Source organism: Danio rerio, chromosome 12, assembly GCF_049306965.1.
Source record: "Danio rerio strain Tuebingen ecotype United States chromosome 12, GRCz12tu, whole genome shotgun sequence".
NCBI classification, from domain to species: Eukaryota; Metazoa; Chordata; class Actinopteri; order Cypriniformes; family Danionidae; genus Danio; species Danio rerio.
In genome coordinates this window covers 36,878,492-36,906,148 of record NC_133187.1, presented here as the reverse complement: position 1 = coordinate 36,906,148, position 27,657 = coordinate 36,878,492, and the positions used below count along the sequence as shown (strand labels likewise).

Genomic DNA, 27,657 nt, shown 5'->3' with positions numbered 1-27,657 from the left:
AATGAACAAACAAGCAAAAGAAAGAAAGAAAGAAAGAAAGAAAGAAAGAAAGAAAGAAAGAAAAGAACAAATAAAAGAAAAATGAACAGGCAAAAGAAGAAAAGAAAAAAACTAAAAGAACAAACGAAAAGAAAGAAGAAAGAACGAGCGAGCAAGCGAGCGGACAAAAGAAAGAACGAGCGAAAGAACAAAAGAACAAACATAAGGAATAACAAGCGAGCAAACGAAAAAGGAAAGGAGAAAGAGAAAAACGAATGAATGAACAAACAAAACAAAGAACGAATGAATGTATGAATGAAAAAGAACGAACGAGTGAGCGAATGAATGAGTGAATGAACGAACAAACAAACATGAATGAACGAACAAACGAACAAAAGAAAGAAAGAACGAATAAATGAACAAATGAAAGAATGAAAAAGCGAGCGAGCAAATGAATGAGCGAACAAACAAACAAAAGAAAGAAAGAAAGAAAGAATGAACAAACGAACAAAGAAAGAAAGAAAAAAAGAAAGTAAAAACAATGAACAAACGAAAAAATAAATAAAGAAAAAACAATTAATGAATAAAAGAATGAAAGAATGAAAGAATTAAAGAACGAACACAAGAAAGAAAGAGTGAATGAGCAAAAAACGAATGAACAAAAGATAGAAAAAGAAAAAAAAGAAAAGAATACAATGAAAAAAGAAAGAAAGAAAGAAAGAAAGAAAGAAATTAAAATAAAAAACAAAGGAGAGCAGTAACCAAAACTGTAAACGACAAAAGAAAATGTACAGTAAAAAGAGGTGAAAAAGAAAAAGAAGCAAACAAAAAAGGAAAACAGAAAAAAAGATGTCACCTTCTTCTTGTCTCTCATAGAGCCCTTCCCTCGCACCATGATTTTGCAGCCCGTCTCAGCCTCCAGTTGCTTTGCTGTCAGGCCCCGGGGCCCCAGGATTCTCCCCACAAAATTGAACTGTGAAGAAACATCAAACAACAGAGAAAACAAGTGAGTGCTTTCAGTGAAAAACATCTGCGCTTCACACGTCTGGTATGAACATTCCCATGCTGAAGATCTTGAATGCATCTCAGAACCTTTGAGCCGCACTCTCAACAATGATACACTTTAATCAATGTTTACATTTTATATGCATTAGTTCGATAACAATTTAGGCTCACACAGTTGATGTTATTGTATTTACTACACTGTAAAAATGGAGGGTTCCACACAATTCATTCATGTTAACCCAACAGAAATCGATTAAGTTAACTTTTTGTTTTTTCGAATTTAAGTTGATTGAACATAAAACTATTATGTTGTCCCAATACAAACCTCCAGAATTGTGTTGTTTTAGCTCATTTTAAATCATTTGTTTGAACAAGCATATAATTTTTGAATGTAATATGAACTAAGAATATTGGGTCTCATTAATTTATAATTTTATAAGTTTACATATTTTTCATATTTATACACAAATTTAAACTTCTCACAAAAACATTCAGCCTAATTCACTATGCATGCGTACTAGAGTTTGGATTCTCTGGGTCGGGCCAACATTTCCAGGCCATGATCAAGCATTTGTGTGTGTTTTTTAGTCATTACCTAATTAGCCTAATTGAGTGGAAAGCTATGCCATAATTGAAATTATTATTAGAATATTTTAGCAACACATGTTTGGGCCTACAATGTTGGAGAATTCCCAACATGTGTCATGTGCAGCAATGCTCTATAGCTCCTGCAACAGTAGCTATGTTTCAATCCAAAAATGTAAATGAACTTCATGCGCAAAACTGGATTATCTCATAAAAGATGTGCGAATAAAGCTGCGTTTCCATCCAACGAGTCAAAGCAAACAAAATCGTCACTTCCTGATTAACTGGCGCCAAATATCAACAGTAAAAACTGAATTTGCTGCAGTAGGAGAAGCTGCATCAATCTTTTCTTCAGCTAATAAATGACTTGCGCCTCAGAAGGGTATCCTGACACGCAGTGAACCCGCGGTGGTGTTTGAAGGTGTCAGACGCGGAGCACAGATGCTCTTGATTCTGGAGGTCATTAATAATTTAATAACACTAATATTTAAACGGTAAGGCATTTTATAATGACCAAAACAACAGTTCAGATGGTTTACAGTGTGCTCAGCCGGCTGGTTTGTCCATTTACACAAATTTTCATTATCACATGGTCTCTTTTAACAAAATCACATGACTTTTTTTAATGCGAATACTGAAATTAATGCGGTAAAAGTGTTTCCATCGTAGTTTATGCTCATCTAAAAAGTTTATTCTACTCAGTTATGCACATAAGTTTTTTATGTGCATTTTCAAAATTGATGCGCATCATGGCGTTTCCATTAACGCTTTTGCGCGCACTCACTCTCTTTTCGTGACGGTGCTGCACGCATCAGTTCCCCACATTCGTCAAAAGTTAACCCCCAAATTGACACAGGTAATGAAAGATTCAGTCATGTTGTGAAAAACATGATCAAAATGTCCACTGTTGATTATATTACACTTTTGTTTTCAATACGTATATTAAAAGTTTTAAAATCGCAAGTCCTCGGCTACACATGGTTATTCTAAATCAGAAATTGAGTGTTCATAGGTTTACGTTAGGAAATGCAGTGTTTAATTTAAAAGCAGTTTGCAAGTACCGGAGAACAGATGTAACACATTGATCAAATGTAGGGCTCTATTTTGACGGTCCATGCGCAGAGCGCAAAACACAGGGCGCAAATGATTTCAGGGCGTGTCAGGATGCGTTTTTGCTAATTTAAGGACGGGAAATCTGCCTTGCGCCGCAGCGCATGTTCTTAAAGGGTTGAGTTCATTTTCTTAATGAGTTATAGGTGTGTTTTGAGAATAAACCAATTAGAATCTCATCCCCCATTCCCTTTAAGAGTTCGCTGCGTCGCGCCAAGAGCGCATTCGCTATTTAAAGGATGCAAAGTAAGTCTAAGTGGAAAAAATTAGCATTTCACAAGCAAACAGTTAACAGTTAACAGTTTTTTAACAGAAAACTGTTAAACAGAGCATCTACTGCGTGACAATGAGAGAAAATGGATCACTTTCACTTTTGGATATGGAAACCTTTACGCACAGACATCAATTAGTCTATAAATAAATAATTTTGTTTGTTAAGCGCAAATATTTGTTTCAAAACTATTTCTAAATTCCGTTCTAATTTCCAGCAAACGAAAAAATGAATAATAATAGCAAAATGTGCTCAAAAACCTGAGTTATATCCTAAAACACATGCTGTGCCCCATATGGTCTAAAACCTGACAGGTGGGCAAATCTAAGCTTGTTTTTAATAAAACAAATATAAATATGGATATAATAAATAATACTGCTAATAATAATAACATTATACAAAAGCAAATTGTTATGAATGAACTGAAAAAGCCTCCCGAGATGAAGAAGACATAAAAGCAGTGATTTTTCATATTTATGTAGGCTAGAAAATAATGTTTTGTAATATTTTAATTCTTTATATTTATATTCTCTATATATTCTTATTATATCCTATATATATCCTTAATATTTACATTTTTTCATATGTAAAGATATTTGCCTATTGCTCTCTTGTGCGTATTAAGCAGTGCGTAAGCGAGGCGCAACTCTGCGTCGGAGTTTAGACCGGTTTAGTTTTTGTCTAATGAAAAATCTATTATAGTTTCTCAAAATAGCAACGCGCCAGCGGTCCGCCTCAGAATGCCTTCCTTTTTAGACCAGAACGCCTATGGCCGCAAAAATGAGCGCTAATTCATTTGCTATTTAAACAGCGTAGCGCAATGCCTCAAAACGACTCTTGCGCCAAGCTGAAACTACCAAAAGACTACTGCGCCACGCCTTGCGCCACACTGCGCCGGGTGTATGATAGGGCCCGTAGTTTTCAGTCACGCTCATGTAAAAGTAATATTCAACTCGTTTAGTACGCCTTAATTTGTTTTTGATTTCAGTAGTGACAAAGCACGAGTCTTCAAACACATGATTTTTTTACAACACGTTTTTAAACATAATAGTTTAACTAATAAGTCTAACTTCTAATAACTTTTTTATCTTTCCCATAGTGACAATGAGTGCATAATATTTAGTATTTATTTTGCAAGACAGTTGTATTCAGACAAAGTCCCTTTAAGTATTTTATACTCTTTGATTCAGATTAAAGTGTAATTATAAAACTTACCTTAACTAGGAAAGTTGGAATAATTAGTCAAGTTACTGTATAACTGGTTTGTTGTGTAGACAATCAAAAATACACCGTTAATATTTCTTAAGGAGGCTAATAATACTGACCTTAAAATGTTCTTTTATATATTAAAAACTGCTTTTATTCAAGACAAACTATAAGAAATAAGACTTACTGTATTATGACTCCAGAAGAATTATTCTTGTTTTATAGAAAATACTGTGAACATTTCCTTGGTTTGTCAAAGATCATTTGGAAAACATTATTTTAAATTAATGGGGGGGCTAAAACGGAATTCAAAGCAGACAGAAACTAACACAGCAGATGGAGTATACACTAACCTGCACATTATTCAGTCACAAGATGGCATCAAACAATCAAAAATGCAAAGCTGATAGAACTGAAACTGGCTAAAAAAAAGCATACACTGATCTATTTATTATTCATTCACAAGACAATGACAAACAGTCAAAATCTGTGGCATGACAGACAAGCAGATAGACTTAGATCTGGATGCAAGTTTATGATTCGAATGTATTCACTGACGTTCAAGGTGATTAGAAGTTTCTGGATGAGCCTGTGTTATTTAGCGGTTGTTATCTAAGAATAACATACCATGGGATGTCATAACTGACCAATTGGAATCAAGTATTCCAGACAGCCATGTAATTACATTAGTTTATGCACTGTTCGTTAACATGAACTACCAATGAACAACTTCTCATTTTCACTTACTGCCATTAACAAACATGCATAAATACTGTAATGTGCCGTTGATTACTTATTTCAAGTTAATAAATACACTTACATTAAATATGTGACCCTTATTGTAAGAAAATGATCATAATTTTTAATAATTTTAATAATTTTTCTGCTGAAAAGAGCATTTAAAAGTGTCCAGCATAGAACGGCAGTGGCAGAGTCACATCCTCAAGGTTAAAAACACAGATCGTCATCCCCTTTGCTAATGGTTCTCCCATATGGAAGCTTTGGCAGAGCTCGACGTAAACTGCAGCATGGTAAAATAATTGTATAATTCAATCAGAGGGGCTCTGTAAACCCTGGCAGAATGTGTGGAATGTCTAATCCCCCTTTATTGAAAGGGGAACATCTAGAGACCAAATGCAGATTTGGAATGTACCATGTGCTACGAGGGAAGCCTTAACCACACTCCACCCTGTTTTCCTGCCCTAACTCAAGTCACATGTAGTCTAACAAATGGGTCAAAAAGTCATACAAACACAAATACCCACTGTATTTAACAGCCAGAGCAATTTGGAAATGGTACAGGATATATGTTTTAGTCTAAAACAAATTCCTATTTTAATTGACGTTTTTTCTATGTTAAAATTAATTTTTATAAACTATTTACTTAAAAATGGGTCTATAAACAAGCAACAATATGTTCATTTGGTATTATGTTGTAATACATAATAAATAAATACACTAGCAACATAATAATAAATACATAAACAAAATAATACGCTAACTAATAAAAAGCAATGCATTTGTTACAGAATTTATTTAGCTTTTTTTTTTTTGAGAAAATGATATGTGGTCATGATAACTGACATTTTCTTTATTTGTTGTGATTAAAAATTGTTTTTAATCCACCAAATACTGCTTTCTTAAGATACAATTTCTGATAAGACTACTGAAGTTAAAACATGTAGTAATATATTGGGTGGATTTAGCTATTCTGTTTTCTAAAAATTCATATGAACATGGCACTTCTTTTGTTATTTTATGGCAGTAAATTTGCTCTTTGCTTTTTGAATTAGAAAGCTATATTATCAGTAGTTTATCAACCATTTATATGAACTTTAATAACAGAAACAGTAATTTCTATTCTACTTTTTTGGTCAAGTGTAAACATTTGAACCCCATCTGTAACAATTCACATTTAATAAATGTATAATAAACAATGAACAGCATAAGTAAAACTTGATAAATGTGTAATTTAATGCATATATTTATCAAAATGTATGTATGTGGCTTAATTGATTACATGAAACATCCTACAAGTCTTTCGATACCTTTCTTTATACCTTCTGCAGTTCATTCATATTTATTTAGTGCCTTATCTAGTAGTTAAGTAAGAGAAAGAGAAAATCATTTCCATTTAAACAAGAATTTTATGCTGTATTAAAGCGCATTAAAGCAATGAATATCCTTTAAACTTTGATATAATATCAATAATATTTGAAAGGTGGTAGTTTCTATGTAGAGTTGTGGTATATATGAAATACATGCTGACAGTGTTCATTTTGACAGCAAATTTTGATTTAGTTATAGCCTTAGGCTTTTGATTAAAATTCCATTTTAGTTTTAGTTATATTTTAGTGAATCATTTTAGTTTTAGTCGACTAAATTTCACAAGATTTTAGTTGACTAAATCTACTCCAGATATAGTTGACTAAATATTTTTGTCGTAATTTAGGTGTTATTTAATTAAAATATTGTATACATTTATTTATACAAAATATTCTAACTTAAAATAACAAAAACAATCTTATTAAAATATGGATTAGCTGTTCCATTGAGGACCAAAAATTAATTAAATTAATCATATTTAGTCATATTAATCAATCATAAGTAGTATGTAAAATTGTGTCAGCAATATATCCAAATGTAAGAACAGTAGTTCTTGAAAAGGATTTTGCAGTTATTTAACAAAGCCTTTATTTTAACATGGAAAACAACTAGTCTTCAGACAGAGGTTAGTAGGTGTTACTATAGGCGTTAGATCAGGGGTAGCTAAACTGTAACCGCAGCTAAAATGTAACACGCGAGGAAACTCCTCACGAAAATGAATGATCATATGAATTTAGGACTTACTGATGTAATAACTTTTATTTTAAAATCTAACAGAGTCAATTATCTAAAAGGTCAGTGAGAGGATTTACCGTTTCCGCTAAGCAAAAGTAAATAAGAAACGCTCCGATGGAAGATGATAATAGCATTCCACATCTTCTGTAGACCAGTTACTTTTCAAATGTGCATGTGTGCATCGTGCATCACACACCACAATTGATTCTGATTCTGAAAAAACATTCCTCAATCAAATTCTCGTCTCTTTTTAAACGTCAACGAAAATGTCACTATATTTATATTATAGTTGTTGTCATCATCACTTTTTATTTAGTTTTTGTGTCGTTTTCGTCAGTAAAAACTTGTTCTTCAAGAAAATTATAATGAAAAATTTAAATGAGCCAATGAAATTATTGGCCAGAAAGTATAAAAAAAAAAAAAACTCCCAAAATCCAATATTTCGTGAATCTTTAACTTATATATTTAGTTTCCACTCTCATTTGAATATTACTAATTATTCTTTGTGACATCTAGGTAGGAAAACCACCAGTTGAGCAAGCTGAATGACTGGTAAAGCTGTGCCTTGACCCGTGGTGTGATTTATTGCGCCGGCTCTTTAACAATGTCACGGCACCAAGACATTGTGCTTTTGGCATTAGTGGGCCAGTTGCAGAGCGGCTCTTTCAGCATTTAACCTTATCTGTCACAAGGACTGAGTGATAAGCCAGGCAGCTGCATCTCTCTCAGGGTCACAATGCATTCTCTTCCTTTTAAAGCTCACATATTCTCAGCTGCTGGGGGTCGATGGCTCTGTGTGCTGTATATTTAGACATGAGCTCATCAGACTACTGTGTGGAGGCTCTGTCTGTCTGTTTGTGTGTTTGTGTGTTATTGTAGTTTAGTATTTTCAGGCTGTGCTTGTGCAAATGCTGATTCAATCACACTTTGTGTTAATTACACTTTTTCCTACTTAAAGTTTTCATCTTGTTCTAGTTCAAATATCTACAAATTCTTACTAGACAAGTTTAAAAATCTTGTTTTTATAAATTTTCAGAAACTTTATTGGTGAAGATTTTTTCCTCTGTCGCCACTGGCTTGCTCAGATCGGGACTTGTGGAGCTGGATCGATAGATTTTCTCTTCAGTGTTTGGACAGGAGTGAAATTTATAACCACACTGAACTGTACTAAACTGAATTTCAACTCTTAGTTTAGACTTTACTAGAACTGTCAAGCTGCTTTGACACAATCTACATAGTAAAAGCGCTAAAGAAATAAACATGAATTGTACTGAATTTAAATAATGTCAAAATTAAATGACTTTTTCCTTAAAACAAGCAAATAATATTGGTTTTGCTTTGAAATAAGATTAATTTGCTTGAAGACTAGCCTGTACTCTTCTTCTTCTTTGGCCTTGGTCCCGTATGGTTGCGGGGTCGGCTCTTTGGAACAAGTCCTCCATTTAGACTTGTCTATATGATAACGACTTTTTTACACCTTCCGGGCGGCCTGTCATCTGGGCCTGTCACCCTCATACACTTATACACTACGGACAATTTAGCCTACCGGAGCACCCGGAGGAAACCCACCCAAACGCAGGGAGAACATGCAAACTCCTCACAAAAATGCCAACTGAGCCGAGGTTCAAACCAGCGACCTTCTTGCTGTGAGGCAACAGCACAACCTATTGCGCCACTGCCTCGTCCGAAGACTAGCCTGTACTGTTAATTGTTATTTTACATTTCATTATTCAGTTTCTGTACCTGAATACTGTTCGACTCTTCGGCAACCATAAAGCATTTTTTTTTGTACTTTTTTCTTTGCTCTATTATAATTATTCTTGCATGCAATTTGTTTATTATTCTTTGTAAAAGATTCACACACTTACAAAATCAATCTAAATGCAATTTTTCCCCAAATAGAGCTATTCCAGGTATATGGGGAAATTCACAACATACAGTTGAAGTCAAAATTATTAGCCCTCCTTTATTTATTTTTTTCTTTTTAAAGTATTTCCAAAATTATGTTTACCAGAGCAAGGGAATTTTTACAGTATGTCTAATAATATTTTATCTTTTGAAGAAAGTCTTATTTGTTTTATTTTGACTAGAATAAAAACAGTTTTAAGTTTTTTAAAAAACATTAAGGTCAAAATTATTAGCTTCTTTAAACTACTGTATATTTTTTCAATAGGCTACAGAACAAATCATCATTATACAATAACTTGCCTAATTACCTTATCCTGCCTAGTTAACCGAATTAACCTAGTTAAGCCTTTAAATGTCACTTTGAGCTGTTTAGAAGTGTCTTGAAAATATCTAGTCAAATATTACAGTATTTACTGTCATCATGGCAAAGATAAAATAAATCAGTTAGAGATGAGTTATTAAAAGTACTATGTTTAGAAATGTGTTGAAAGAAATCTGCGTTAAACAGAAATTGGGGAAAAAACATAAAAACGGGGGACTAATAATTCTGACTAAACTGTATATCGCAGAAAAACAAAGTATGGCAATTTCAGAATTTTTCCAATATCAAGCAGTCCTAATTATCAAATGCAAGAAACCAAGACAGCTTCTTGATTTTACAATTTTTAGTTATTTAAACTAGAAACATAGCATGAGAATAAATAAAATGTCATTTTTGGCTGCACTGTCTCTTTAAGAAAACAAAGAATGCAACCAAAACAAAGCAAACTCCATGTCCTTTAATTCCCCGTGCTTTTCTAACAAGTTCAAGAACTACAGCTAAAGTGTCTGGCTCTCAATGCACAACAATGAAGCATCGGAAAACCTCATTACCAGACGACGGCTAGACTGAAAAGAGTGGGAAGAGGATGACAGTCTCTGAACGCTCTTTACATAGAGGCGCTGAGAGCATGCAGAATGGAAAAACTAATCATCACACCCCACCCGTCCCATCTCCTCGTCAAAGTCCACATTTGTTTTCACACAGACTATGCAGGCAGGGATAATGTTCTGGATCATTCTCTCCGAAAGGCGGCAGAGGACAGAAAGGCCAATGACCTCCGTGTTGGCGCTGGTGGTGGTGGGACGGTGGAAACCCGGACGGGATTATCTGAATTCTGCTTCTATTACAGGGGAGCAAAGTCACTCTCAAAACAAGCCTGATGATTGATGGTTGCAAACAAGATGAGGATTTGTGCTGCCCTTAAATGATCTATAGAAAGACAATGACCAATTGGAATGTAAAGGAGAGGGCTGGGGGAAAAACAATAGAGCAAAACTAACCAACATGGCACAAGAGAGTCTTAAATAAAGTATATTACAATGTTGGTTTCTAGTATTTTCTTAGATTTTTTCTTCGATATACACTAACAGGCCACTTTATTAGGTACGCCTTACTAGTACCAGATTGGGTTGCATTTTGCCTTCAAAACTGCCTTAATCCTTCGTGGCATAGATTTAACAAGGTTCTGGAAATATTCCTCAAAAATTTTGGTCCATATTGACATGACAGCATAAAGTTGCTGCAGATTTGTCAGCTGCACATCCATAATGCGAATCTCCCGTTCCAACACATCCCAAAGGTGCTCTATTTGATTAAGAAATCCTAGTACATCAGCAATGTCTGAAATACTCAGACCAGCCCGTCTGGCACCAATAATCATGCAACGTTCAAATTCACTTAAATCACCTTTCTTCCCCATTTTGATGCTCGGTTTGAACTGTAGCAGATCATCTAGTCCATTTCTACATGCCTAAATGCGTTGAGTTGCTGCCATGTGATTGGCTGAATAGAAATTTGTGTTAAAAAGCTGTTGGACTGGTGTACCTAATAAAGTGGCCAGAGAGTGTATTTTGCGATAAGACTAAATTTTCCCAGATGCCTGGAATAGCTCTAATTAGGGAAAAAATCTTGAATTTTGATTGATTGGGTTGATTTTATACGTGTGTGAATCTTGTATAAAATAAACAATAAATTGCATGCAAGAATAATTACAACAAATCTCTGTTAAGTTGAATGGTGACACATTATCACACCTACATTTTTGCTTTTTTTCTCTCCAAAAAGTTATTTGAAATGTTAACCCAAACACTTTACTTTAATCTAATGGCCTTTTGCAATCTGATGCAAAACTTTTTATTTTAGCAAGGCATTTTTATAAATGTTTTAGCAAAGAATAACCCAGTGGAAATGATGGCAAGCCAATTAGGCATCTCAACAGGCTAGAAAAAAAACCTTTTTGTTGAGTCTAAATAATCACAATAATTGGGCAATGTCGCACATGAACAAGACCTACTGCTGCAGTCAGTGTGATTTTCCAAATGACTTTGCCGCTTTATGAAGCATCTGACCTCAATAAGTCACTCAACAATAGCAAATTCTGAGCAGGTTGTCAAAATGCGTCACATTTTAATACACCAGACACCCGATACCACATCAGAAGTTCCTGTGTGTTGTCATCCATCAGGCTAATCTACTCAACAGCTTTTCTTCCTTCTAAACGTGTTTACTTGATGCAAGAACAGAATCCGAATGAGATCTATTGCATTTCAGAAGTTCCAATTTCCACATACTTTTTCAAACAAGTTAATTTCACACACTTGCTGTCAGCACTTCACCCTGAAATAGAGGACAATGCGCAGAGGTTAATTATAACTAAACGAGAGATAACAGAGAGGCTCCTGTTATGCGGCTCTCATTCAAACTCGATTAACCCTGACCCTGCTATCGCTCCTATCAGCTCTTTAAGATGGCAGAAATGTGAAAGCCCACAGTCAGAAACTCTCCTCCGTCTACTTAACGTCTCCTTAAACTCAGCCTCAACCCTAAACCCGGTCAAGATCAAACAGGCCAGATAATCACTCGCTGAAAACTTACATCCCAGCAGTTTGTTCGGTTCACATACAAATGCTTCAGATTGGGCTCCTCGCATAATCCACTCACAGCATAAATTATGCTTTCCGAGAAGAGTGTGAAAGCTGCCCTTGCATACAAAATCCCACAATCACGATGCATTCAAATAGGCTAGGAGTCAAATAACACCTAAACTTGAGGTATTAAGCAATATTTACCACGCTAATTATTGTCTTTTGATTATTGCCGTCCTGGCAGAGATGAGTTAATTGGATCAGTCTGCTGCAGGCTCCTTATACTCCCCAGAGTACACATCTAAGGTAAGACAATCAAAGTCCTAAACAACATGTTTGTCCCTGAGCATCCACCTGTGATAATAGTCTCGCTATAAATGTGTTTTCATGGACAAATTTGCAGTTTTCTAGCATTTGGGTACTCTACAAAACGAACACGTCTCTCTCTGTTTATGTGCATGCACTGACATGTACCCTTATCAATAAATCAGCTGCTTTGCCCTTAAAAACATGCCCGCATTGATGCAGATTCAAGAGCAGACTACTATCTGACAAGATAAAACAGTGTTTGGGAGAGGGCCAAACATAAATTGTGCAATTTCAGGATTCATTGGAGCTACAGAAATCTTTACTTCCTCCCTAAAAAACAAGCTATGTACATAAATGTGTTGATTCTGTGGAAAATAATAGCAGAAATAAAAACACATTGTGCAGTTGTTCCTTTAGGGACAGAACTGATTTGTATTGTGAAATAGCTTGAACTTACCTACCCCTAGTACATAGAGTATTACAATAACTGTGCATACTGTAGTAGGACCTTAAAGGGATAGTTGACCCAAAATTGACAATTCTGTCATTATTTCCTCACCCTTTACTTGAACCAAACCACTGGAATGTGTTGTAATTGTTTTTCCTACTATGCTACAAAGGTTACAAGTTTTCGGCTTTTTTCAAAATATTTTCTTTAGTGTTCAACAGAATAAAGAAACTCATGGAGGTTTAAAACCCACATGAAGGTGAGTTAATAGTGAGTAAATATATTTTTGGGGGGTAAACTATCCCTTTAATTGTACCTTTTTGTATCTTATAATACTAAAAGACAATGGCTGCGTCCAAAACTGCATAATTCCATACTATATAGTACGCTAAAATAAGTATGCGAGCCGAGTAGAATGTCCGAATACATAGAATTCGAAAATCAGTATGCGAGAAGTACCCGGATGACTTACTACTTCAGGCGAGATTCTGGAGTGCACATCCCATGCACGATGCGCTATCCCATAATGCCCTGCGAGAGAATTCATAAATGAAAGTGAAGCGACTCAACTGACGCAGGTAGGTCACGTGACCACGACAAAATGGCAGGTGTAGTTCGTCCGAATTCCATTCATACTTTTCACATTCATACTGTATAGAAGGTACTTTTCTAACGGCCGAGTAGTATGTTTAAATGCAAATGCAGTACCTACTGAATAGTAGGCGGTTTCGGACGCAGCCAATCTTTTTAGGGTATGATGACATACAAGATGTGTACAAGCATCCATACTAGTACATTTAAGCATCTTTAGAGTTTAATAAACACTAGGATGACAAACAAAAGGCATATAAGTGTGCATGATTACTTGCCTGTTTATAGCATATTTACTTACTATTGTGTACTCTTTACAATAAGACAACTAACAAGGGTGTATTTGTTGAAGTGTACTAGGTTCTAAACTACTAATATAAACGGTTTGTGTTAAGATGACAAACAAAGAAAGTTATACTGAAGAATGTTGTCAGTGACTTTCACAGTATTTTTGTTTCTAATATGGATACCAATGACGCCTTTTTCTCCAGCATTCTACAAATTATCTTGTTTTGTGTTCAACAGAAGAAGAAAAACCTCATAAACATTTAGTACCACTTGAGTGTGAGTAAATGATGAGGACATTTTCATTTTTTGGGTGATCAAGCCCTTTAAGCTACTATTATGATTGTGTTAAGATGACAAACAAATGGTGCACACATGTACAAAACAGTGACATAATAGTACCAATTAGCATTTTAAAGAGATCGTTTACTCAAAAATGACAATACTGGCATCATTTACGCATCCTCTACTTGTTCCAAAGCTGTTTGAGTTTCTTCTGTTGAACACAAAGGTATACAGATATATTGAAGAATGTTGTCATTGACTTCCACAGTATTTTTGTTTCTAATATGGATATCAATGACAGCTTTTCTCCAGTATTCTTCAGATTATCTTGTTTTGTGTTCAACAGAAAAAAAAAAAAAACCTCAGTGTGAGTAAATGATGAGGACATTTTCATTTTTTGGGTGACCAATCCTTTTAAGCTACTATTATGATTGTGTTAAGATGACAAACAAATGGTGCACACATGTCCAAGACAGTGACATAATAGTAACAATTAGCATCTTAAAGAGATCGTTTATTCAAAAAAGACAATTCTGCCATCATTTATTCATCCTCCACTTGTTACAAACCTGTTTGAGCTTCTTTTGTTGAACACAAAGACAGATATACTGAAGAATGTTCTCAATGACAGCTTTTTCACCAGTATTCTTCAGATTATCTTGTTTTGTTTTCAACAGAAGAAAAAAACTCAAACATTTAGAACAACTTGAGTGTGAGTAAGTCTTCTTTTTTTCTGTGAACTATCCCTTTAAGGTACTAACATGCATTCTTTAAGTTAAAAATGCAAATATAAAATGGACAAAATGTGTTTTGTTAAGTATTGCCTTTAGCATCATAGAATATTTGTACTGTGTGTAAATGTAGCTACTACCTCAAAAGATAAAGCTGCTATGTTTCCAAACACCTCATTTTAGAGACTGCTTAAAATAGGCAGAGTATGTGACCAACAAAAAAAACTCGAAGCTTTTGCCAAAATAGAAACTGCTCTTGAGTTAAGCAACACTTACGTCTGGGTATTCTTTGACAGGCACATAGAGTTTCTCTTGGAGTTGTGCAATGGGCCCCACAGCATCCGGGAGCTCTGAAGTCCTTTTGTCTGTGCTGCCGTTCAGAGTGTCATTGTACATGTCCTTCCGTACTCGTCCAATTTCTACCAAACAGACACAGTAAAACTCCATTATATAAAGGCACTTTGAATTAGGAGTGATTATGAGCCTAACAAACATGCTTAAAGTCATAATTGACCTAAAAATCTAGAATTTTTGTATGACTTTCTTTTATTTGCAAATCATAAAGTGCTGTAGATATTTTGAAAAATGTAAGTCAAAGAGCAACTACATCCTTCAAATATTTGTTTTTTCCTTTAGCGTTTCTCAGAAGGAAGCAATCCATGCAAATTTGTTACAACAACAACAACAACAATAATAATGAGAGTACTTCATAAAATAAAAAGGTTAAAAGAAAAAAGTAAAAACATTATTATTATTATTATTATTAAATAAAATACAAATTAAATAAAAATGTTCTAATAATAATAAAAAATGAACAAAATATGACTGAATCCAAAAAAATTATCCAGCATTTTTAGTATTATATTTAATAAATAAGTAAATAAATGAATAAGTAAATAAATAAGCAAATAAATAAATAAATAAATATTATGTAAATAAAATAATAAGTAAATAAATAAATATATAAACAAATAAATAAGTAAAAAATATATTAATAAATAAAAAAAAATATATATATATATATATATATATATATATATATATATATATATATATATATATATATATATATATATATATATATATATACAATTAAAGTCAGAATTATTAGCCCCCCTTTGATTTTTTATTTATTTTTTATTTTTTCCCAAAATGATGGATAACAGAGCAAAATAAATTTCACAGTATGTGTGCTAATATTTTTTTCTTCTGGAGAAAGTCTTATTTGTTTTGTTTCAGCTAGAATAAAAACAGTTTAGAATTTTTTATGAACTGTTTTAGGGTCAAAATTATTAGCCCCTTTAAGCTATTTTTTTCTCGACTGTCTTCAAAACAAAACGCTGTTATACAATGACTTGTCTAATTATTAGTATCTTGAAAATGTCATCATGATTAAGATTAAAAAAAGATTACAAACCACTGCTTTTATTAACTTAACCCACACAATCTGCTTCATCCATCTTCTAAAACCAGGAAAAGCAAGTACTTCATGTGACAAACGACTTGCAGAAGCCTTGATGAGTTCGTGCAACTATTTAATTTAAAAACAACTCCTAAAGGGCACAAGAGCCCAGCCAGCCATGGAAGCGCTCGAGCCCCATGATATGCATTCGCAAAGAGTGAATCAGACACCAGCCCTTTGAATGCTCGCCCGTCCAAACCGAGGAAATCCAAAGAGAGAAGCTTAAAAGACTGCAGCAATAATTATTATTTAACAAAAGCTCTTCGGAGGATATTGGGGAGAAGCAGCAGTTTATTAGAATGGATTTGCACTGATGTACAATACGACTCCAAATGACAACATCAAAGCATGCTGCAGGCCTACAGATTAAAATGACCTAAATATAACCCTGAACTGAGCTAGCCATAGCCTGTTGGGCTCCCATAGGATCTCGCAGTAAAGTAGAGAACCTCAACTAGATCTCAGAAGCAATAACTCAACAGTACTTGGTCTTCTGAACTCCAGCAACACCCACTTTCATTGTCTCTCATATGCCTTACATTAGCGAACGCAGATGTAAGCAGATTTACACTCAATTACATACGACACATGCTCTTGGCACAGGCTTGTCACACCATGTGTCCCATTCCTGCCATGAAACACTGCGTTTTCCTGATTTACAATGTTTTAAATGATTCCCAACTGTGCGGTCACATTAGGCCGTTCATATGTTATCATTCAGAATAAAGCTGATGAAATAAAGCCTCGGAGTGAAAGCAGCCATACGAAGAACCACAATGAAATACAAATCCAAACACCGGCTCAAATTGCTCAAAGCCGATTAATTTACACATTCAGTCACTTACACAAGAAATTGGTATAATTAGACACTTCAAATTGAGTCTTGAAATAGGATTAAACAGTCAGTCAGAAGTTTATGTTGGATTTTGTGTGAATCTGTAGCTTAACATTCCACTTTAGACTAAGTCTGACTTCCCATGAGTCACATGCTGAGTGATATACTATATATCTATATTCCAAAGTCTTGTCGTCGATCCCAGTTGTAAAAGCAACGAATAATAACTTGACTCCTAGTTGATAATTTGGAAAAGTTGCAAAGATCTCAAATGAATCGTCTGTTGAACTGCCTTCCAGTCATCACAAATACTGCAGATGACCTATTGGAACCAGCATGGACCCAAGATTACCACAGAGATCAGTCAAGTTTGGTGAAGGAAAAATCCTGGTTTGGGGTTACATCCAGTATGGGGGTGTGCGAGAAATCTGCAGAGTGGATGGCAACATTAACGGCCTGAGGTATCAAGACATTTGTGCTGAATATTAAATTACAAACCACAAGAGAATTCAGGCAAATTCTTCAGCAGGATAGCGCTCCTCCTCACACTTCAGCTTCCACATCAAAGTTCCTGAAAGCAAAGAAGGTCAAGGTGCACCAGGATTGGCCAGCCCAGTCACCAGACATGAAAATTACTAAGCATGTCTGGGGTAAGAAGAAGGAGGAGGCATTGAAGATGAATCCAAAGAATCTTGATGAACTCTGGGAGTCCTGCAAGAACGCTTTCTTTGCCATTCTAGATGACTTTATTAATAAGTTATTTGAGTCATTTCAGAGTGACTCTAATAGTATTTTAGATTTCGTTTTAGTAGTATTGAGAACTTTATTTTAGTTTTAGTAGTATTGTTGTGCTTTTGTCATTATTGTTAGTTGTATTAATTAATAACTAATATTGTACAGTTTTTATTTTATTGTACTTGTTACACAGTTTTACTTTAGTTTACTTATAAACGTGTTGTTTTAGCATTATGCACAATGTTTACAGAAGTCTCTGTATGCTCCATTAACATATTTGTACAAAGAAATCCGATGTTGTTTTATCTTTTTATGAAAACATTATGCAAACATTACATATTAGATTGAAAAGGTGATCCTTCAAAATGTATTATTAGTTTAAATATTTAACTAGTTTTATAGTTACTAAAATTGTGTATTTTATTTTATTGTATGTTACACATTTTACTTATTGTTTCCTAATAAACTTATTATTTCAGCATTACGCAAAATGTTTACAAAAGTCTCTGTATGCTCTATTCATATATTTTACTAAAATAGTGTTTTTAAAACATTGCAAAAAATTCTGATATTGTTTTATAATATTATTTTTAAAATCCATGCTTTGAAAATGATCAATATTGATATTTAAATCCTTCCTCCCTTTGCTAACTTTGTTAAGGAGACTGGCTGGACATTATACTTGCAAACACTGAATATTATATTAAAACTGTGATCCTTCAAAATGTAATATTAGTTTTATTATTTAACATCATTACTTATATTGTATTGTTTTTTTTGTACTTGTTACATACTTTACTTATTGTTTACTAATACGTAAACAATACATATTATTGTAGCATTAAGCAGAATGTTTACAGATGTCTCTGCATGTTATATTCATATATTTGCACTACAATAGTGATTAAAAATAACATATAAACATAATAAACATATAATTTTAGCTTTATGCAAAATATTAACAGAAGTCCATGCATGTTATATTCATATATTTGAAGGTAAATAGTGATTAAATATTGCAAAAAATCTGATATTGTTTTATATTATTATTTTAAAAAATCATTCACTAAGAATGATTAATATTGATATTTAAATCCATCTTCTTTAGCTCAATTTGTAAAGGAGACTAGTTGGACAATATACTTGCAAACATTGAACATTAGGTTGAAACTGATCCTTCAAAATGTATTATTAGTTTTATTATTTTACATAGTTCCTAATACTGTAGTATTTTTATTTTATTGTACTTGTTACATATTTTACTTATTGTTTACTAATAAGTGTGCTATTTTAGCATTATGCGAAATGTTTACAGCTGCTTCTGTATGCTCTATTCATATATTTTACAAAAATTCTAAATAAAAACATTGCAAAGAAATATGATGTTGTTTTATAATATTATTTTTAAAAATCATGCATTGAAAATGATTCATATTGATATTTAAATCCATCTTCTTTAGCTTACTTTGTAAAGGAGATTGGTTGGATTATACTATAGAAACATTGAATATTAGGTTTAAACTGTGATCTTTCGAACAGTATTATTATTTACATAGTTACTATTATTGTTTAGTTAATTTTATTGTACTAGTTACATATTTACTTATTGTTTACTAAAAAACATATTATTTTAGCTTTGAGCAGACTGCTTACAGTTCCTGTATGCTCTATTCATATTCATTCATTTTCCTTCAGCTTCATTATCAGGGGTCACCACAGAGGAATGAACTGCCAACTATTCCAGCATATGTTTTACACAGCAGATGCATTTCCAGCCATAACCCAGTACGGTAAACATTCAAACACTCTCGCATTCACACACATACTCATACACTATACAGCCAATTTAGTTCATCCAATTTACTGTACATCTTTGGACTTTGGGAGACACCAGTGCACCCGTAGGAAACCCACACCAACAAAGGGAGAACATGCAAACTCCACACAGAAATGCCAACTGGTCCAGCAAGGACTCGAACCAGCGACCTTCTTGCTGTGAGGCGAAAGTTGCTAACCACTGAGCCACCATATCTATTCATATATTTGTAATAAAATAGTAATTAAATATTGCAAAAAGCAATCTGATATTGTTTTATATTATTATTATTATTTTGAAAAATCATACATTCAAAATGATTACTATTGATATCTTCGGACATTATACTGGCAAACATTGAATATTAGCTTAAAACTGATCCTTCAAAATTTAAGATGCGCTACTAAAATAATACTTACTACTAACTAAATATAAAAACAATGACATTTACACTGCTGTCTGTTTAACCCCTATATAATTTCCCCACAGAACAGCTGAGATGACATACAGTAAGACATCATTGTCCACCCCTAGTTTCACTGTTATTAGCACAACCTTCAAGTGCACTAAAAACAAACATTACAGCCGACTGGTCAACACTGCAGAACCACTACATACACAGACAGTGAGATAGTCCTTCCTACTGCTGCTGTACACCATCATTTACATGTGTGTGTGAGTGAGTGTTTGTGTGTGAGAGACAAAGAGGACACAAGTCGACTCTGATTACAGCTTGTGTTTGTTTACTGTCATCCGAGTCTAGCTGTCCAATACTACAGTATGATACACTGGGTCTGGTATGGCAGCGACTACATCACCGAGACATAAATATCACCTCCATAATGCCAGCAGAGCTCCTGCACTTTAAACACACAGCGCAGCAGATAACCTATTTCATCTCTGTTATTTACTAATGACACACTGTCATGCGTCGGGTTTAAATGACCTCTTCTGACACCTTTAGTATTTTTCACGCTTCCAGTGTCGGCCATGGGAAGTTTGTGCTTAGATCATCATTTCAAAATGACAAATCTGCATGCAGTTTTTAGACTTTTTGAAATGAGGTACTGGAAATCTGGTATATGTGCTGGCAGAAACACAAGTGTGATTTAATGTGAGGTGTCAGACACATTCCTTGGTCGTTTAGTGAACAAAAGTGTTGTTGCCTGCGAAATCTGGCGGTCTCCAGACCACGCTGGACACCGCAGAAAGACAAAGCGGTTACTCAACCAAACACTGCTTCACAGTGTGAGCAATTACGTAAGGCTTGAAGAGATGTGTGCACATGTACACACACAAATTCATATAAACAGAATTGGAGATAACAAAAGAAAAAATACTGCACAGTATGAAGTGAAAAAATGTATGAAAACCTGTCTATTCAATTACTTGACAGAATATGAAACAAGTACTCAATTACAAACAGTTTCTGAACATTTTTGAAACATTAGTGGTGATATAAAAATGTTTCCTGAGCACCAAATGAGCACATTAGAATGATTTCTGAAGAATCGTGTGACATTGAAGACTGGAGTAATGATGCTGAAAACTCCTTCAACTTTGCTGCTTACTGAAAAAAGTGTTGCATGCAGAACTGTTGCAAACAATTTATTTGTGTTGAATTTAAACAAACAAATTAAGTTTAATTAATGTTCAACTTAATTTGTTTGCTTAAATTCAACACAAATAAATTGTTTACAACCACTTAACGTAAAAAAATTGGGTATATCCAAGTAATCATCTTTGAATAATTTTTTTTCAGGGTACCGGAATAAATAAAGTAAAATGATAAAAGATGTAATATCTGACCATAGAGCTAGGCGATATGACAAAAATCTCATATGATGTGTCATCTCATATCCTGATGACGATATATATCATCATACAGTACCATTTATGAAAATGTAATCAGTTAATAGTTTACATATAGTAGTGTGAAAAAGTGATACAGATTTTTTTTTGCATGTCTGACACACTTTAATGTTTTAAATCAGTGGATCTCAAACTTTTTTCATCAAGTACCACCTCAGAAAAAAAATTGTTTCTCCAAGTACCACCATAATTACCAGTATTAAAATACAGTAAAATAACTACTGACTAAAACGTCAACATTTAAAATAAAATGTGCTTTTAAAAGTTAAAAATGAAAGGTTACTGTTCTTAAAAAGTTTTTAAAAATAATAATAAATCAACTCCTGTAAAGTATTAACATAGTAGCCTATTTATCAACACCTGAAAACATAGGCTATATGTCATCATATTCATATTTAAATAATTTTAACATATAACATATTTTTTTACATTTTTAAATCATTTTTGTACATATAACATATTTGATTCCTCCGCGTACCACTAGAAGGAAGCCCAAGTACCACTGGTGGTACACATACCACAGTTTGAGAACCACTGTTTTAGATCATCAAACTAATTTAAATATTAGTTGAAGATAACACAAATAAACCAATCATGCATTTTTAAAATTAGGGATTTTATTATTAAGGGGAAACAAAGTACAAAACTACATAGCCCTGTGTGAAATGTTTTTTTTTTTTTTTTTTGCCTTTTAAACTTCATTACTGCTTGGGGCCACTCTTAGCAGCAACAACTGCAAACCAGCATGTTTGATAACTTACAATGAGTCTGTTACAGCACTGTGGAGAAATTGGCCCACTCATCTTGGCAAAATTGTTGTTATTCAGCCACCTTGAAGGGTTTTTGAGCATGAAACTCCTCTTCAAGGTCATGCCACAGCATCTCAATTGGATTCAGGTCAGGAATTTAACTAGGCCACTCCAAATTCTTCATTTTGTTTATCTTGACCCATTCAGAAGTGGACTTGCTGGTGTGCTTTTGGTCATTGTCCTGCTGCAAACCCAAGTTTGCTTCAGCTTGGGGTTACAAACAGATGGATTTAAATATTAGTCAAAAATAACACAAGTTAACACATCATGCAGTTTTGAAAAGAAGATTTTTATTATTAAGGGAAAACAAATTACAAAACTACATAGCCCTGTGTGAAAAAGTGTTTGACTCCCCTGCTTAAACAGCTTATCTCTTGTGTATCACACCTAAGGTCAATTTCTAAAGCCATACCCATGGCCTGATTACTGCCACACGCTGCTCACAATCAAGAATTCACCTAAATAGGACCTGCCTGACAAAGTGAAGTAGACCAAAAGGTCCTCAAAATCTAGACATCAAGCCGAGATCTAAAGTTAGTCCAAATCCAAAATTAATCCAAATCCAAGATAATTGAGATCTATTAGAAAATTATAACATTGGAAAATGTTATAAAGTCCTTTCTAAAGCTTTAGGACTGCAGCAAAGCACAGTGAGAGCCACTACAAATAGCAAAAACATAGAACAGTAGAAAACCTTCCCAAGAATGGCTGGCCGACAAATATTACCTCAAGAGTGCAGTAACAACTCATTCAAAAGGTCACAAAAGATCCCACAACATCATTTATAGAACTGCAGGCTTAACTTGCATTAGTTATGGTGAGTGTTCATGACTCCCCCATAAGAAACAGACAAGGGTTTCTTATGGGGAAAATGGTTTGCATGGCAGAGCTCCAAGACAAAAACCACTGGTGAGCAAAAAGAACATGAACGCTTGTCTCAGTTTTGCCCGGTCCTCAAGAATTTTGGGAAAATACTCTTTGGACTGACAAGAAAAAAGTTGGAACTTTTTAAAAGGTGTGTGTCCCCTTATGTGTGTTGTAGAAGTAACACCACATTTCAGAAAAAAAGAACATCGTACTAACAGTAAAATGTGGTAATGTGATGGTCTGGGGCTGTTTTTCTGCTTCAAGACCTGGACGATTTGCTGTTACATAAATGGAACCATGAATTTTGCTGTGTACTAAAATAACTGAAGGAGAATGTCCGGGCAGCTGAAGCAATCTTGGGTTCTGCAGCAGGATAATGACCCAAAGCACTCCAGCAAATTTAATTCTGAATGGCTGAAGAAAAACAAAAGGAAGAATTTGGACTGGTCTAGTCAGAGTCCTGACCTGAATTCAATTCAGATCCTGAGGCATGACCTTAAAAAGGCAGTTCATGCTCGAAAGCCCTCCAGTATGGCTGAATTATGACAATTTTGAAAAGATGAGTGGGCCAAAATTCCTCCACAGCACTGTAACAGACTCAATGCAAGTTATCGAAAATGCTGGATTGCAGTTGTTGCTGCTAAGAGTGGCCCCAAGCAGTAATAAAGTTTAAGAGGCAAACACTTTTTTACACAGGGCTATGGAGTTTTGTATTTTGCTTTCCTTTAATAATAAAACCCCTCATATTAAAACTGCATGATTTGTTTACCTGTGTTATCTTCAACTAATATTTAAATTAGTTTGATGATCTGAAATAATAAAGTGTGACAAACATGCAAATAATTAAATCAGTAAGGGGCAAACACATTCTCTCACATACATACAGTAGAGTTGACCATCTGTAGCAATGTGGGGGAGATGAAAGACGCTGAGATGAACAGAGGAAGAAACGTTAAAAGAAAGGTAGAAAAAAGCTAGAAAAGGTTGCAAGAGGGATGAAAGAGTAGACTGCAAACAGTGAAACCATCTGGATAGTCTGGACTGCCAGGAAACTGTCCAGCTCCTCCTTCATTCTCACACAGAGAGCACACACTGCAGTTACCGCAATTGCCAGGCTGTTGGTGACAGTGTAAAACAATGTGTACATGCAAGAACAATATTTGCCTTAATTCTGGCAATAAATCTTCCAACTAAACGCAGCTTTCAGCTCCAGACCCAATACCTGAGGTTAAAGCAGATTTACTTCAATTGCAGCTACAATCTTTTTAAACAACATGACTTAAAATGTAACAAACATAAAAGAAAATCTCCTAAATAAGTCAAATAACAAGATTTCATTAGGTCTTTAACTGCACGTTTTATGCTAATCTCCTTAGCATAATACAAGTTCTGTCATTGTCTGATTTATAATAATCATAGTTTCAAGGCTGTGAAATACAAAAAAAGAGACACACACAGTGTCTAGCATAAATGAGCACACCCCTTACAGATCTCTCTTTTAAATAATACATAATAATAAATATAGGATGTTACACAAGAAGATATGTGTGTATATATCAGATTATCAGATCAATATCAAAGCCAAAGCTAAAACCACTCTTACAAAAAAATAAATAAATCACAGTGCAAAAATTTGTGCAACCCTACTGAATACAGCGGGGAAAATAAGTATTGAATATGCCATGTTTTCCTGGGAATAACATTTCTAAATGAGTTGTTGACATGGAATTGAACCTCCTGATAATGTCAATGTCAAAGCAGCTGATTTTAATTTATAATGACAAAGGGCAGAGGTTTGCTGAAGAATTACTGAGAGATTTCAGCTGCTGTCTGGGCTTTCACTTCCTTTCTACAACTCCCTTTCTTCATGTTTTCAATACTTTTTCCCTGCATCATTTCATTTTATTATACATAAATTAATTTGTAAACGAATTAGACTTGTTTTCTTTTACATATATGGATTTCTTTGTTTGTTACCAACATCCAAGGAAAATTTCAAGTCAACAGCACATTTAAAAATATGTTTTCTGAGTGTTTGATACTTATTTTCCAAGCTGTATGTTACGAAAAATATAAAATTATTCATTCATTCATTTACTTTTCGGCTTAGTCCCTTTATTAACCTGGGGTCACTGCAGCGAAATGAACCGCCAACTTATCCAGCACGTTTTTACGCAGCGGATGCCCTTCCAGCCGCAACCCAACACTAGGAAAAATATTACATTATTTTTAATCAATTCAAAAAAGTAATTAAAATAACATTTAGTAGAAATTTTGTCGATTATCTTTTGCAACACATCTTTTTATTCTACTATCTAAGATGCTAGTTGACCACATACTTTAATGAATCTAAAAATAAATATTTTTTTAAATGCACCAAAATATATTGTCTATATTCACTAAGATATAGATAAAAATATAAATTTTCAAAATACTTAAAATATATATTTGTACTGAATAAATTTTACTTTACTTTATTTCCTTTTACGGTTTTTGTGGCGGTTCATTCCGCTGTGGCAACCCCTGAATAATAAAGGGACTAAGCTGAAAAGAAAATGAATGAATGAATGTTTTTTGTTTAGTTATTAGTAATATTACTGATCTAATACAGTTGCAATCAGAATTATTAACCCCCCTAAATTATTAGCCACCCTGTTTATTTTTTTTCCACAATTTCTGTTTAACAGAGATTTTTTCAACATATTTCTAAACATATAGTTGAATAATTCATTTCTAATAACTGATTTTTTTTTATCTTTGCCATGGTGACAGCACATACTATTTTACTAGATGTTTATCAAGACACTTCTATACAGCTTAATGACATTTAAAGGCTTAACTAGGTTAACTAGTTTAACTAGACAGGTTGGGTTTATTAGGCAAGTCATTTTGTAACGTTGGTTCGTTCTGCAGACAATCTAAAACATTTATAACTCAAAGGGGCTAATAATTTTGACCCTAAAATGTTTTTTTTTCTAGCCAAAATAAAGCAAAGAAAAAATATTATCAGACATACTGTAAAACATTTCCTTGCTCTGTTAAACATAATCTGGGAATTGTTTAAAAAAAAAAATCTAAGGGGGGCTAATATTTCTTACTTCAACTGTACATCTACTACATCTAATAGCGATATATACTGTATTTGCTGAACATAAGTATTCATTTCTTTAAAAACTATAACACAAATTCAATAAAAAATACAAATCCTGAACTTTTAAACTTTAGTGTTTAAGTCTCAAAAACGTCACGAGACCAATCAAATATAAATCATATGCATATAAAATCAATATAATTTTATATGCATATGATTCACATGCAATATTTCAATACTTTCCAAGCCATTTATGATGACAAGATATAAAAATGAAACAATTTTCAAAGAAAATCATGCCATCTGCAAGGTCATTAACCAAGTCATTGCCTTTGACGTCAATAGACTTTCTATCTTTTTTTTTTTGTTTAACTGTCTCCTTAAGGTCACCCTGGCAATCAAAAAATTTGAAAGTGCAGCTTGTGCATATCGCCCTGATTGTGAACGCAACATCTTCATCATGTGATTGTGACGGTCATCAGTAGTGTGCATGTCTGCTGATTGCGTTTAGACTGAGAGACACTGAGATTGTCTACTTGTGTCAATGCGACTGCAGGACAAACCAGCAGTTAAAGCTGAGATAAGCGTTGAGTGTTTACAGATGCGAGCAAAGCAGTCTGGAAAGAGCAGGAGACTGATGAGATCACAGACACGTTTGATAATCAACATTTATCTAATCGCAGAAAAAGGCCAAAGGGAGACAAAGGGAAACTCACACACAGAAAACTGAAAAACACATGAGGATTGACATAAAGAACACTAGAACTGTGACTTTATGGCTTCAGGCACATCCGCGTGTCTGTCAAACAAAGCAATTTCATTTAGACTGGCCATTTGGAAAATTTGTTAGATATTCAAATATAAGCATCATTTTTTTAAAAAATCTGAAATTTTATAGATTAACTAAATATCCTTAATAGTGTACGCAAGTACCCACACTGTAAAAAAATATCTAAGTGCTTTCCATTTATATACAGTTGTGAATCAACCTTTATATGCTCCCACCCAGACCCATTGTCACCCTCTGCCAGTGCATTGATAAAATTAACATTTGGATGTGCTAAAAATTTCTTCAGTTAAACAAAGAGAAACTGAAGTCATAGCATTTTGGGAAAGATGAGTTGTGATGAATGTGTACCTTGCCTCTAGGGGTGAAAAAAAGTCAAGAATCTAGGTGTGATTCTGGAGTCAGTATTAGTAGTGGTGTCAAAGCAATAAATAAATCAGCATACTATCATCTCAAAAACATTGCAAGAATTAGATGCCTTGTGTCAACTGAGTACTTAGAGAAACTTGTTCATGCTTTTATCAGCAGCAGGGTGGATTACTGTAATGGACTCCTCTATCTGGCCTTCCCAAAAAGACAGTCAAACAGCTGCAGATCATCCAGAATGCTGCAGCCAGGATTCTGACCAGAACCAGAAAATCAGAGCACATCTAACCTTTCCTCAGGTCTTTACACTGCTTTCCAGTTACATTTAGAATATATTTTAAAGTATTACTACTTGTAAAAAAATCACTAAATGGCTTAGGACCTCAATACATTATGCTCACTGAATACAAACCCAAAAGATCACTCAGATCATTAGGATCAAGTAAATAAGAAATTCCAGGAGTTCAGTCAAAGCAGTGTGGATCGGTCTTAAAGTTTAAAACCTTTTTTTTTTTTATTAAAGCCGGCCTCAGTTTTAATCAAGACTTATAAAATA

At 34.0% G+C, this 27,657-nt stretch overlaps 1 protein-coding gene across 7 annotated transcripts in view; it reads right to left on the bottom strand.

Annotated features, from left to right (window-relative positions):
• Window positions 1–27,657, bottom strand: part of qki2 (QKI, KH domain containing, RNA binding 2) — a 70,576-nt gene that overhangs the window by 27,709 nt on the left and 15,210 nt on the right. For all 7 annotated transcript variants that reach the window (XR_011017329.2, XR_012387512.1, XM_021480038.3 and 4 more), the window contains 2 exon segments: window positions 14,738–14,880; window positions 836–952 (listed from right to left, as the gene is read on the bottom strand). Coding sequence is in view for 5 of the 7 variants with exons in the window: in XM_021480038.3 (XP_021335713.1) it covers window positions 836–952; window positions 14,738–14,880 (260 nt within the window). In the remaining 2 variants the exon portion in view is untranslated.